Source organism: Lates calcarifer, unplaced genomic scaffold (genome assembly GCF_001640805.2).
Source record: "Lates calcarifer isolate ASB-BC8 unplaced genomic scaffold, TLL_Latcal_v3 scaffold_89_192, whole genome shotgun sequence".
Classification (NCBI taxonomy): Eukaryota; Metazoa; Chordata; class Actinopteri; family Centropomidae; genus Lates; species Lates calcarifer.
This window is the reverse complement of record NW_026118184.1, coordinates 19,386-34,744: the sequence shown is the minus strand read 5'-3', so window position 1 is coordinate 34,744 and position 15,359 is coordinate 19,386. Positions and strand designations below refer to the sequence as shown.

The 15,359-nt window shown below is 37.2% G+C and overlaps 1 protein-coding gene across 1 annotated transcript; it reads left to right on the top strand.

Annotated features, from left to right (window-relative positions):
* The first annotated feature begins 921 nt into the window (after positions 1-921).
* On the top strand, positions 922-14,853 carry LOC108885218 (uncharacterized). Its single transcript, XM_051069667.1, has 16 exons — positions 922-969; positions 1,453-1,549; positions 2,204-2,545; positions 2,942-3,229; positions 3,327-3,440; positions 4,231-4,656; positions 6,812-6,836; positions 7,898-7,968; positions 8,773-9,114; positions 9,615-9,902; positions 12,718-12,843; positions 12,999-13,402; positions 13,494-13,598; positions 13,714-13,794; positions 13,885-13,979; positions 14,065-14,853. The coding sequence occupies exons 2-16, from the start codon at positions 1,462-1,464 to the stop codon at positions 14,066-14,068; spliced, it is 2,799 nt and encodes a 932-aa protein (XP_050925624.1). The 5' UTR covers positions 922-969; positions 1,453-1,461; the 3' UTR covers positions 14,069-14,853.
* The last annotated feature ends 506 nt before the right edge of the window (positions 14,854-15,359 follow it).

Genomic DNA, 15,359 nt, shown 5'->3' with positions numbered 1-15,359 from the left:
AGAAAAAACAAATTAAACTACTCTTGTAAAGCACACAGCTTTGGTTTGGAGTGGATATTGTTGTTGTTAGTGACTTTATGTTGGATTAACCCTACAGCTGTGTAATGTGTGCTGCAACATTGTAAGTAAACTGTAATTTAATGCGTGCGTGTGTGTGTGTTTTCAATTTTTTTCATTAGTCTAGGAAGTTGATTAATGTTCAACCATCATCATTTTGTTCATAATAGAGCCACTTTATTCATCATTTATTATTTTAGTGTATTATTTGCTAAATAAATTGCTAAAATAAGTTTTTAAAAAATCAATTACTTCTGGTAAATTAAGCTCATAGATTGAGGCAATAAAAGCCATTGAACCTCTCCCTGTAAAATTGGAGCTTATAAATAAAAAGTATTTTGGCCCACAGTTGTATTTTCTCCATAAAAATCTGCGAAAGTTAACATTTAGTTTATAACCTACATAGAAATCTATGGCTAACATTTGAAACATTTCACCCCTTTTTTACCACAATTTTATAAATGTCTGCATCACAGTCTTAAAGGTTTGTTTACTTATTATTTTTTTTCAGGGGAAAGTGAGGGTGTAGAGGTTAAAGTGGTGAATACGCTTGTAGAGAGTCTGACATTCATGCCAGGAGGCTGTAGTCTGCAACCAGATGTGTGTTTTTCTTTAGTGTAAACACAATCTTTCCCTCATGTTAACCATGTAACCAGTTTGCCATGATCAGATACTATAGAAAACAAGAGTTTTAAGAACATTGTAATCCAGGGTCAAAGGTCTAAAGTAAAACAGGACTGTATGATTTTTGTGCATACATTAAGGTTACAACAGAGGATCTGGAAATTAATACACACCTCCTCCTCTGACAGAAAACCGTTGTAAAGCACAGTTTTATTTCAGGACTTTGACCCTGCAGCTTATCTGACTTTCAGGTGAGTGGGTGAGCTGCGGCTTCGATGCAGACAACAGGTATGTGAAGTTTGGAAATGTTTGCTTTCCCTTCAGTTGCTTATGCATGTAATTCTAATGCAAAGTTTGTTAAAGTTTGAATTGGACACCCAAGCAATTAATTTGTATTGAAATGCCAGAGTCATTGTCTGTTAATATTAACAAACACAGAAGTAACAGCTTGTGTAGGTCAGATATTGTTTTATTCTGTTTTCACTTTAGTTTGCCCTTTATTATCACAACTTAGGACATATGTTGAGGAAAATATATAGTGTTACAACCCACTAGTTAGTTTCACATTTTAGTGTGATTCCACTTTGACAAGTGATTTGGGCTCCTAATATGTATGACCTTAAAACGCTGCACGTTATAAATGAGGAAGTACAACCTCTTTATGAGTATGGTATATGACATTTGGTTGTTGTGCTTTTTTTTTTCTTGTTGTTCACATGTTCTTTTGTTGCATGGGATAACATGCTTTTTTTTTGTTATTTTAACGTACAGATCTTCAAGATGTTTTGGTTTAAACCTCAACTCCGTTCCCTCAGTGCTTTTGTTTTCCATCACGCAGTTTTTCTTCTTCTGATACGATCTTGTGCAGGTAATACACTTATCAAACACATCAGTAACTGCACATTTAATCCACCATACAATATTTTTGCCTCGTTTTTAGAGAATGCAGTACACAGTGTCCATTGTGATTTAATTGTTGTATTTGATACTGTATGTCCTGTACTCTTTTGCGTTATTTACAGCTTGTGTTCTATGAAACCATGACTTAACATTAATCTTTATCATGAAATCTGATGAATATATGTACAGTCCCTCAAAGCTTTGGTCAAATGTTGTTTAACCACAACATCTCATGTCTGTGGCTGCACTGACTGAGCTTATATTCAAGTCAGGTTATTTGTGTGAATATTATTTCAAAAAAGAAACTGGAAACAAATCTTCAGTAGCTGTCCCACAAATACTAAATTTTGATCAGCACTTACCAATAGACACACAGGACCCTGTTTTTGTCCCAGATGGCTCCACCAACTTCAGTGCATTTGGACTGAAGGAGTGGGTGGGCCAAAAAAGATTGTGTTTATGCACATCAAGAGGAATCATGCAGTTTTCATTCTCATTTTATGACAAGTGCAAGTGCAAAGACTTTACATTACACTGCTGCTCCTGTGGTGGAAGCTTGTATAGATTTTCAGATGTGAACAAAGTTTGTCATTTCTGACAACAACATTTCTATTAATCTTAGGTCTGTCTCAGGTGATTGTCCCAATGCAACCAATCGTGGTGACAATTGGTGATGACATCATTTTACCATGTCACCTGGAACCTGCCACGGATGCCGTTGCCATGACATGTGAGTGGTCAAGATCTGACCTGAACCCACGATTTGTCCATGTGTGGCATGAGCGTGAGGAACTTGTAATAAACCAGCATCCATCCTACAAAGGAAGAACATCACTGTCCACCAACAAACTGAAACTCGGAGACATTTCACTGAAACTCTCAGGAGTGAAACTCTCTGATAACGGAACATACAAATGCTTCATTCCTGAGTTGAGGACAGAATCCACTATTAAGCTCGTTGTTGGTAAGTGAACAATCATAGTTTTCTTTTACCCTACTTCACCAAGGGAAGGCTTCTATAGAGAGACATACTAAACCTCACTGCTGCTTAAAACAACACATGCAAAAACAAACAGGACAAAAAAAGCAAATGAAAATCACATCTCCTGCTATTGATATTAGCCTTCAAACATTAGACCCAGATGTAAAGTTAGCATTCAAGATCCAGCACTCAACCACTGTTTGTCTTAGCCCACACTCACACTTGACTATATTGTTGTGCATTTAAATGTGTGTTTTAATGAGGATACCACAGCTCAGTCAAGGTTGTCAAGCCTAATGAGGTACTATTTTGATTTTGGCTCCCATGCAAACTCTACATTTAAACATGACTGGAAATTTCTCCTCTTTCCATCACTAGGTTTAGCGTCCTCACCTGTCATTAATTTAGCTGGGAATGACAGAGACACAGGAGCAGTGGTGTTAGAGTGTGAGTCTAAAGGATGGTATCCAGAGCCTGAGGTGTTGTGGCTGGACGGTGAGGGAAACCTCCTCTCTGCTGGACCTACAGAGACAGTCAGAGGTCCTGATGACCTCTATACTGTCAGCAGCAGAGTGACTGTGGAGAAGAGACACAGCAACAGCTTCACCTGTAGAGTCCAACAGAACAACATCAACCAGACCAGAGAAGCACACATACATGTTGAAGGTATGATTCATGAATGTATACATTGATTGTTTTAGCTCACAATGATGAGATCTAATTTCATATACATGAAATGTTGGTCTGTGTTTTATGATTTCAGATGATTTCTTCAACATCTGCTCTTCGTCTGCTCTTCACATCACCATTGGCTTGCTTGTTGTTGCCGTGGTTATTACTGCAGCTGTCTGTGTTATATGGAAATGGAGACATAGCTGTAAGAGACACTTTATCACAATTTATCTTACTTGCTTAGCTTACTGTTTTTTTGTAAATGTCCAGCAATGGGCAATGGCTCCATGGGCACAGACATGGAAATGGTTCCCACCAGTCCTTCATAGGACCAGACTCTCAATCTACTCTCAATCTAAAAGAGATTATTATTAGCTTCAACTCCAACATTAAGCACATGAAGAAACTCCGCACAGTGCCACAGAGCCCCCACCACCACTTAGTGTTGTAATTGCAAAAGCAGTGTAACTGCAGACAGACACACTGGCGCACAAGTTTCAATGGACTAGGCCCTAGGCCACTTGTGCAGGCTATGGCATAGGCTCCCAGTCAGTCCTACGCAGAACAATAAATCCAGCTTAGTACCAGGTGACAGTGCTGTCTTTGGTGGTAGGACTTCATAATTTTGCATGTCTATACATGGTCCAGCCATATACAAGGTTTTTACCTTGTCTTTGAGTCTCTTCACTGTTGTTTATTTCTTCATGTACTACTTTTCTCTGTGATTTGATTTTTTAACATCTCTTTGCAGTACTTTTGTGACATTTTGTTTTCCTTTGGAGAGATTTGATTGATTCCAACAAGAAATGTTGAAAATCACTTCAAACAGTGGCTCAAGAGGCCCAAACAGTCAGCCTTCGTGTTCTGTGGTCATTCTATTCGCTCTAGTGATATTTTTCTTGTTTTATTTGTATGATTTTAATTGAAAAAACTTAATTGAACTTGTTTCAGTGTCAACTGGTTTAACATTTCTGTTGTGCTTTGTTTTTTAAAAGTTTCAGACTTTTTGTGCAAAGACATCAAGAGGCACTATAAGGATGAAAATGAACAGGGAGGAGAGCATCTTGTGGCAAAACGAAGGAAAAAGGTAAGACTTCAAAAAGAAATAAAGTGCTGGATAGAACAACTACAAGAGCAGCTGGAAGAAGACAAGAAATTGAGTAGAGAGCTGGAAAAGAAGATGAGGTCAGTGGATGCAGAAGTAACAGAGAAGATGGGAGATAAGACTAAGAACAAAGCAGATGGATACTTAAAGCTGAAAACAATCTTGACAGATGTTAAACATAAGTTGGAGGACCAACAGATGGGACATGAAAAACTCCTAATGGATGCAAAGAAAGCACTAGAGATGATAGAGGAGGGGTTTGACATTAAAGAGGGTGGAGAGAAAGAACCATCAGAGGTAAATTCACTCAGAGAGTAGAGGGTAGAGATTTGAGACTGAGGTCCCTCAGAGATTGAGAGGGAGCAAACTACATAGACATGAACTTAAACACAGACATGAAAATGATATTCAGTGTGACTGACACTTTCTGAGAGTATGCTTTTATCTCTATACTTACCTACTTATCTAAATCCACCAACAAATCATAAAATTACATTTTTCTACTTAGTATTGTTAAATAAACATTGGTCACATATATGTTCACATTTCAGTTAAGTCAGTTCTGTACAGCAGCCATTACCACTGTGTGACTAAATAAAAGTTGTTAATAGTGCTGTACAGTACTGTACTTTATGTACCACTAAAGGGAAGAAAGTCACAATGGGTGGCCCACACCACTTTGGATAAGCCAACAGCTAATTCCTTTTCTTCATGAACACTTTGCATGTAATGTAAACAACAGGCTATAGCTGTAATTATAATTAACTATAAAATTCTACCGTCCTCTGTGTAGCTTTACTACAGGTCCTTCTTTTCTTATCTTACAAATACAAGATAAAAGGAGGATTCTTAAGTAGAACTGGCTTCCTGAAATCTTCATTAAATGTATTCAATGTATTTCATTTGCTTTGAGTATGAAATTTGTCTTTGCTTTGCCTTTTCTAAAGTTATTCTCAATTATTCAAAACATATTATCCTTTAAGTTTTTTTTCTTTAACTGTATAAACTGTATGTTGTTGCTGAGTCTTCTGAGGGGCCCTTGTCCATTTCTTTTTGTCTTTATTTTCAGTACATGGGGTTTGTGTTTCAGATACTCAAGTTATTTTTCCAGTTACTGGAATGTGAGTTTTGTTTTGTGTGCCTGAGTGCCTCATGGCCACTCAAATTTTTCCCACAAATATCTTCAGAATGTCTCCATAGAAAGTGGACTATGACAGAATAAGGTTAGGAACCACTGAGATGTGTGTTTTAATTCTAATTTTTCCATGGCTGCAGCCATGATTAACGTGTGTCTTTTACATTTTATATCAACATGAAGAATGTGTGCATGTCCATTACTGTATCTTTTAGCATGTAATCATTTCAAAAGTGTGTGTTAGTGCTCTATCGGGACTAATGTTTGTTATATTCCACTCATACAACCACCAATAAAACCACCTTTTTTCATTATACTATCTGACTAAACATTACATTATATACAATATTTTTGTAAAAAATCTGCAATACAAACTTGACTTTATATGAGACAAGTAAGTGTGAAGTATCTCAGTATCAACTTTCTCAGTCACAAATGACTGAGGAATTATTATTTAGAACTAGAGCTCCAGGACATTAACAAATAATAGCAGATGAGAAACAATCACAGAAAGCATGAGAGCATAACTTTTATTTTCACATCGATATCTTCAGAAAGTGTAAGACTGATCTTAAAAATATGTGTACATTGGCTTAGTGTTTAGATTTGACCCATTTTTTGAAAGGAATTTCTGCAGTTGGTTGCTAACGTTTTTAAAGCAGCCCATCTTTATTGCCTCCATAAACTGCCACCGAGCAACTGTTGATAAAAGGGTTGAAAGTAAAACAATTAACTTCCTGTTGTTTCTAAAGCACCTGCATGTCCCTTTCACTTCACACTGTATCTTTCTCTCATGTCTCCTTTACAGTTAAAAATCTATTTACAAACTTTTCCACTCAACATTATATTTATTATTATATTATATATATTATTATTATTTTTACTAATATTAAATCAAACAAGAAGTAGCCCAAAACTAGCAATACTGAAAGAAAGGCCAAGCTGTTTTTGGTTGAAGTACAATAATCTAACTCACTGCTGCCACCTTATGACCAAACTCTGAAACAGCAAGTGATGCCTTGACAGCTCAGTTCATATCACTGTTTATCATCAAATGTGTCATTCTCAAGGTTTGCCGTCTGCAGTAGTTTTCAGTTTTCATATTCGTGCCTTTTGTTGAGATAAGATGTAAAAATGAACAAGCAACACAAAAATGAGAGACTAAAAGAGATGAAACGTGTGATTTAACAAAAATAATGCCATCTAGCATAATGTTTTTTTTTTTTTATCTTCAGCTCAATATGTAACTTGTGTCAATAATGCAGTTTTTGAATTCTTGAAGACTCGCTCACAGTGTGATTGTGTCTTTCTCAACATTGTCTCTGTGGCCTCTCAGGTGAGAGCCCTCTGTTCACACTTGGGTTTGCAGCTTCAGGTGACGCACACTAGCCTAAAAACATACACAGTCATCAGAGAAGGAGAAGCTGTGAAACAACAGATAAGATTTTCTCAGTGCAACAACTAACCCAAACAAACAAGGTATCACTCCCCAAGTCTTCGGAAATGGGTGCTTGGTCAGGACCCCTTTGTGTTACTTTTTAATCCACTGGGTACCCTCGTAATTTTTCAAGGTACAGGGCTGTCCACTAGACTTCCAGTGTTCTTTTTTTTTTCTATTTTAAACCAGACCACAATTTCTTCCTACACTTAACCAGCTTGTATCTTTTAACTGAACTATATGGATTTCAAACAAGAATTTCACTTCATACAAAGGCTTGGTGCCTATTCAAAAAAAATAGTTAATCTTTAAAAGATACAAACGTTCTTAATACAGCTGTTGGTTTCCAATGAAACATTCGTAACATAATACTGTCATTCAGTTTATAATTAATCTGTGAAGTCATAAAGTTGTGGTTAGTCTAAAGGTTAAAAGACAGAGAACATTCTGTAAAGGTAAGCGGACGTTACTTCTTTATCATAATCAAAAATAGATTGATTAGCATGAAATAATAATCATTTTTTTTACTTCTTCAAACATGGTATAATGTAATATAATAATTTATCATAATGAATATAATTTTTGTCACAGCTTTTTCCAAGAGCTTCATTGTATTTACACCGGCAGCTTTGTTTATCCCTGAAAGAAAGTTAAGATGTTAAAGTTAATTAAAAACACCAGCGCTGAGATTGAAGTTAGTCGTCTAAATGCAGTAATTATCATAATGGCTGAATGTAATCAGACAGCTATAGCATGTTGACTGTTAGTGCAAGACTGCGATACTTGACTTGAATGACCTGAGTGAAAGTGGTGACACAAGATACTGTGTTAGCATAATATAATGTACACTCTTTACCTCAAGTATTCTTACTTTTAACTAAGTAAATAGAACAACCAGTAACATTTCCATCCCCCAATAAGATGTTGTATTTTATGATACTGACTAACCTTGATTTTATTTCTGTGACTTTCCTTGACTCAAAGAAAAATGAATCTGTGCGGCTTCTGCTTTGGGTTCTTGGTGTCATTCCTTTACAGTCTACCAGGTCCCACAGGTAAGCTTAAACTATAATATATGCTTTATAAACGTACACAATTTCAGAAGAGAGGGTGAAACAGTCACATGTGATTTAATACAGCTATTCAAAAATGACTATATAGTGACTGTTGGAAGTACAGAAAGGGTATGAGCTGAACAACATGCAGTTCAATATAGTAACTGCAACCACAGCATGCTCACAGAACTTATTGTTATCATGGGTGCTGGCCACCAATTTGTAATACATGGTCTGAGTAATCTGTACATGTATTAGATTAAAGGATGAGCTCTGGTGTATTATATTGAGAACATTTTAGTTCCATTCTTCCTTTATGCACATCAAGTATATCAGCCACAAGATCAGGCCCAGTAGGTGGACCATGTGATAAGATTTTGACAGACTATACAATATTTACAGAATGCATACTGTTTTCCTGAATTACTTTATTCTTTCTATTGGACTTACACTGACCAAGCTTGGTCACTAACAAGTGCCAAATATGGTTATTTACTGCATATGGCCTGATTGATCACTTATAATACATTTTTTTGCTATTATTATTTATATAATATTTATATTTTGTATTAAGCCTCAGTTCATATTGCCTAGAGCAATTATTTGTTCTTTTAAATTTGTATGCATTTATATTTTCTCAAAAAAAAAATCCATTGTATTTGAACAAAATTTTAAAGCATACTTTAAACTTCTTTCTTACAGTCCTTATCTGTCAGAGTCAGAGCCACGTGAATGTAGAAATATGTAAGAAAATCCGGTTTTGCTGCTGATTTGTTGTTAAGCATTGTGGCATGTTTTTTCCAGGGCAGTTTCAGGTGATTTGTCCAACTCAAACAATTGTAGCCCTTCTTGGTGATGATGTCATTCTACCATGTCACCTTGAACCTCCCATCAGTGCCAGTTCTGAGACAGTGGAGTGGACCAGACCTGGTGTCCATCCAAAGTATGTCCATGTTCACCAAGATGGACGACTGTTTTATGAGATTCAAAATCCATCTTATGATTTCCGAACGAGAATGTTTGTGGATGAAATGGAACATGGAAACGTCTCCATGAAAATCTTCAAAGTGAAACTGTCTGATGAAGGAACATACAGATGTTTAATTCCCTCAGTACAGAAAGAAGCTTCTGTCCAGCTCCTTGTTGGTGAGTCAGACAGTCTGAGTTTGTGATAGATATAATGACAGTAGCAGTCACTGACAGAATGCACTGAACTTGGTCAACAGATCAAGCTATCTTTACGCTAAAGCTCCTATTAAAATGGAATTTAAAAACACAGATGTTGGAAAATTTGGTTGCTTTTGACATAAATGATAAAGTAGTATAATAAAAGCCATAATTATTAACAAAAATTAAACTCTTACATCTTTATAGAGAATGCATATTTGCAAGCCAAAGGCCAGAATTTTAACATTCTGATATGGACTATCACTAACACCCTCACACATTTGCACTCTTTTTATATTTATTTTAAGTTCTTTGTAAATATACAGCACTTGCGTTTTGCCTTTTGCTTTTTACTTTTTTACTACTTAACATTTTTATCTCTATTAGTTTACTCACTGTTTTTGGTACCAACATACCAAAACAAATTCCAACATGAACAATTGAGATACAAAGGATGTTGTTCCCTTTCTCCTCATCAGGTGCAGTCTCCTCACCTACTATCAGTTTAGCAGGACTTGATAAATCCATCAGTGCAGTGGTGTTAGAGTGTGAGTCTAAAGGCTGGTATCCAGAGCCTGAGATGTTGTGGCTGGACGGTGAGGGAAACCTCCTCTCTGCTGGACCTACAGAGACAGTCAGAGGTCCTGATGACCTCTATACTGTCAGCAGCAGAGTGACTGTGGAGAAGAGACACAGCAACAGCTTCACCTGTAGAGTCCAACAGAACAAAACCAACCAGACCAGAGAGACAGAGATTCATGTTCCAGGTAGACATAGTTTCTGAACCAACACTTGTTTAGATTTGAAACAGTGACTTGTTTAATTTGAGTGGAATTTTTCTTCTGTGTTTTATCATTCCAGGCGATTATTTTGCGGTAACACATTGCCCCATTGTTCCTGCCTGCATCAGTTTGACTGCTGGCTTCATATTTATTTTTGCTTTGTTGAGATGCAGACAAAAAAGTAAGTTAAAAAAATATTTAATTTTTCTCTTGTGTTATATTTCTAAAATGTTTCTTTGGTGTTGATAGAAAACAATAAAAATATCAATAATAAATAATTCATGCTGTTACTAATTTTTCAGATCAGTTATTTCTGTTTTCATGTTGTTTTTCTGTCACTAATTTCTCACAATTTCTCTATTAAAAGGGAAGGTGATTTGTAATAATCACATGATGAGGACCAGAGATAAAGATGTGGCTGCTATACTAATGGATCAGAAAACTGGCCTGAAGAATCTGAGAAATCAAATCAAACTTTTACTTGATAAGGCAGAGAGAGAAGTGGATGAGGACATGAAGATGCTTCAGTCACTGAAGAGAAAAAAGACATCTGACAACTCAAAGGACTTATTGAGAGAAAAAACTTATTTATTAGATCAGAGAAAGAAGGTTTATGTGAAACTGTTACGAGACACAGAGACACTGCTTGAAACAAAACAAAAACAATCATACCACTAGAATGAAGAGGGACAAAATGGGCCAAGTTCATTAATGGAGCAAGAAATTAACAGGATTCTCTCTCTCTCTCTCTCTCTCTATATATATATATATATATATATATATATGTGCGTGTGTGTGTGTGTGTGTGTGTGTGTGGATCAACAGCATCAGAATAAGATGAAATTTAAAATGATTAAATTGAGAGCAGTATTAATCATTTCTTTTTTATGGTCCAGAGATTTATATTTCATAGTGTGACTGTGTGTCACATATTCATTCATGCTTTATGCGTATTAGAGTTTCTACAGTTATTTAGGGGTTTGTGAGTAAAAACACACACATACACATGATCTAAAAGAAGGAAAGGGGCATTAAATAGAAGCTGTGTTGTACTGATGCGCTGAGTACATGGGAGCCCTGGTTAATCTTTAAAAACACACGTCTTGATTGCAGCAGTGGGTGTTACTCGACCAATCAAACATTAGAAACATAATACAGTCATTCAGTTTATAATTAATCTGTGGAGTCATGATGTTGTAGTTGGTGGAAGGGTTAACACGAAGAGAGCGTTGTGTAAAGGTAAGCTGACGTTATTTTAATATCACAGTCTAAAACAGACTGATTATCATGAAATAAGAATCTTTTTATAAGAAAACTGGAAACTTCTGGAAACATGATTTTCTTACCAATTACTATTATTATTACCAGTTTTTGTCACTGCTGTTTCAATGAGAAAAGCTTCATTGTATTTACATCTGCAGCTTAGTTTGTTACCGACCTCCTGATCTGTGATTAAATAAAGTCCATATAAAAACTGCACTGAGAAATGCAGTGAATACCTGAATGATTAATGTGATCAGGCAGCTTCAGCATGTCAACAACGATTATTCATTCTTGTCATAATTCATTATTCTGCATCTGACAGAGTTAACTGAGTGACTTTATAAGAACGTTTTGGTATTTGCCTGATTTCCATCTAATCAATAGTCCATGTGTTTTTTAATGTGCAAATCAGTTAAAGTGCTGAAAATAAAAAATAAAAAAATTATGTGACTAAATTTAAAAATGTTCTGAGAAAATAAAACACTGCTCAGCCTAATCAGAGACTAAACTCTAAAAATATTAATTAATTTCTGTGTTTATGTGGACCTTTAAACAGATAAAAACACAACTCACTTTATGACCTGACGATTATAAAACCATTAAGCTGCAATTAGTCCCAAGGTTAATGTGGACAGAGCAGGTAACAGCTGCTATTTAAAGGTAAACTGACACTGAGTTACTTTTCTATCAGAGTATAATATCAGGGAGAGATGTCGAGTCAGTAACATGAACAACTACATTTGAATAAAAATGAAAATCCAGTAAATATGTGACTGAATGAAAGCAGCATGTAACATGTGATAAAGTAACGTGTTGTGTCATGATGACACTGCTGGCATCCCTGTCGTATTTTATCACAATAATCCACCATTTATTGTCATACACTGAACTTCAGACTACCTTCAGTTTAGGAGAAGACACAGTAAAATCCTCCCCTGAAGAACTGAACTCAGTCTGAAATTAAACTGACTTGAATGTGTCTAAAATGTTTATTTCAGTTCACAGTGGAAAATGTGTCCATGCAGCTGCTTTGGAGTCTGTCTCCTCATCCTCTACTGCCTCCCAGTCACCACAGGTAAACTGACACGACACCCAACACCCCCTTTATCTCCAGGTAACACATGCTGTCTGTCAGTGTCTTCACCATCTACATTTATCTCTCTCATTATCAGGTGCTGTCTCCTCACCTGTCATCACATTAGTAGGGGTTGACAGATCCATCAGTGCAGTGGTGTTAGAGTGTGAGTCTGAAGGCTGGTATCCAGAGCCTGAGGTGTTGTGGCTGGACGGTGAGGGAAACCTCCTCTCTGCTGGACCTACAGAGACAGTCAGAGGTCCTGATGACCTCTATACTGTCAGCAGCAGAGTGACTGTGGAGAAGAGACACAGCAACAGCTTCACCTGTAGAGTCCAACAGAACAAAACCAACCAGGCCAGAGAGACAGAGATTCATGTTCCAGGTAGAATTCATCATGTGACCACAGTCACAGGCTTTAACGGCAGAGATCTGGTCTCATGTTGTGTTTTATCTTTTCAGATGAGTTCTTCGTGGCCCCATCGTCTCCATCTTGGGCTGCCTATGTCAGCATGAATGCTGTTTTGGGTTTAATGGTTATTTCTGCGATTTCCTTTTCTGTGTGGACATGGAGCCAAAACAAAACCAGTAGGTCACAAATGAACCATCCTCATCAGGTTCCTCAGACATGTTTAAATAGAAGCTGTTGTATGAATTTATCAGTGTTTGGGTTGAGAAAGAAAACACAGTATTCTCTCATTTAAATAGTTTTTTTCTTCAAATTTACTGTTGTTTTCAAACAGCGACTGAGGTGAATGAACAGCTTGAAACTAGAAGAGTAAAGACGAACTCATCCAGAAGGAACCAAACTCAGGTTTGGTTGAACACCAACAGAGAAAGTGAAAGAAAACCACTGACGAAGCCTCAGACGGAGCCAGCAGAGGCTGTGGAAGTCGGACTGATTGGACAGATCATCAGTCCATCACCGGGCCAACACACAGAGACAAACAACCAATCACGCTCACAGGTGATTTCGAGTCACCAGTTAACCTGCGTGTCTTTGGACGATGGGAGGAAGCTGGAGAACCCGGAGAGAACCCCAACATACAGAGGCCACACAGAGAAGTCCTGGACGAATGAGAGCTCGAACCCAGAACTGGAGATAGAGGCGGCAGTGCTAACCACTGCTCCACTGTGCCACCCACGTGTAAGTCAGCTTTATTAGAGTTAGGTCCCTTTGCCTTGATCTTTAAAGGTAACTGAGTGTTAGTCAGCTCTAACTCTGCCTCCTCCTTCAGACATCCACCCCCGACAGACAGGAAGTACCAACCACCAGCCGTGCTGTTCTGGATCAGGTCAACCTGAGTCGCAATTCTGTTCGTCTCAGAAAGAAGTCCAAAGAGGTAATGATGAGTACAGATAAGTACTGTGTGATGTTTCTAAAGCGTAGGACTGAGGTTAGTTCATATCTACAAGAAGCTTCTCTCTGTCGTTCATCATTGAATCTCCTTCATACAGATGGTAAATATTGAGTTTCACACGACGAGTAGCAAATACAAGTTTCCAGTGTCGACCAAGGAGGCTGGAAACATGGTCACTGTAAGTTTCATTTGTTTTTATTCACTAATGCAGCTCTCTTCTTCTTCTTCAATGTTTGAATTCACACTACTGGTTTTTTCTCCTTCACAGTTCAGAGGTTCAGACGGATCCAGGTTTCAAGTGGTGGAAATGACAATTCTCCAACGAAGGTCACCTGGAAAAAACTTAAAAACCCCGTTGGAGAGGTCAGACATCACGTCACATACATCATTACATTAAGCCCATCTGTCTGCTTATGTTTTACACGTGTTCCTTTTTTATTACCAACAGATGATGGAGGTGAGGACAGTTAGCTGTCGATGGTGCTGAAGATACATGCTTCAACAAATGATGCTCATGTCAACTAACAGATGAATTTGGTCTTTTTGATAATCCTTTAATTTTTCCCGTCGCACCGTTATCTGATAAATTCATCATTCATCATTTCGTTTATGACCAAATCTCTGCAAAATGAATGAGGAGTGTGAAGGTGTGGAATCATTAGCTCGCTTTGCTAATCAAATATAAGGTTGAACTTGAAGGTCTTTTCAGTATAATATTTATATACAGTATACTCATGTCATTTATTATTGTTTTACATTCTTTCAGAGTTACTTATGAAAGGTACAACTTATTTTTAGGTTCAATCAAACGATCAAATGTGCAGATGACAGAAACCATCTTATTACATTCATCTGTCTGCAGCTAATGTTACTCTAAAGCTGCAGAGACGCTGACTAATTTATTAGATTCAGTTACATGTTTTTAAACTGCTACAGCTCATCTGTTCTGTAAATCACATCATGTACACTTTGATTAGAAAACAAAATCAGCATCAGTAGAAATCTCTGTTAATGACAGCCTCAACATTTAATCCACTGTCAGTGTGTGTCCTTTATCTGGTGAAGAGACTAACTTCCTGTGGTGTTGGTTGGCCGTCACATGGACTTTGCCTTTTGTTTATGTGTTTATGATCAGTGGTTTTTATTTCTTACTGCCTGTCTCATTACTCTGTTGTTTATTTGTTAATTTGTTGCAGAATCATCAGATTAAATGAAGTGTTTGTTAATAAAGAGTGTAGAGGTCACAGTGGTGGACACATCATTGTTCTCTTGTAGCCACGGTGTGTGTGTGTGTGTGTGTGTGTGAGGGTGATTAAAAGTGAAACAGAAAGAAGAAAATGCGATAAAGGGAGATGAAGGAGATAAAGACTGGAGGACATATGTGATATCTACAGACTCGGTCTACAGACTGTGTAGGTTTTTGTGTCTCTGCAGCCTCATAGTGTCACAGAGTTACAGTCCTCAGCCTGTGTTTGAGGCGAAAATAAAACATTAAAGTGACAGTTGTCTGCACTCAATGAATATCTGTGTGTCAAAGAAAGAGAACAGGAGAGACTTGGTGACAGACGTACAACAGAAGTCCTCAGACAGACAGACAGACAGACAGACAGACGGCCTGTAGCCACGATGCTGCATGAAGCCAAAGTGAGTCTAACCTCAGCTTTTACATCAGCTTTACACAAAACCTGCACAGGAAGAGGAAGTTTTAACGACATCACTGTGTTTCAGTCTGAAGACATCATG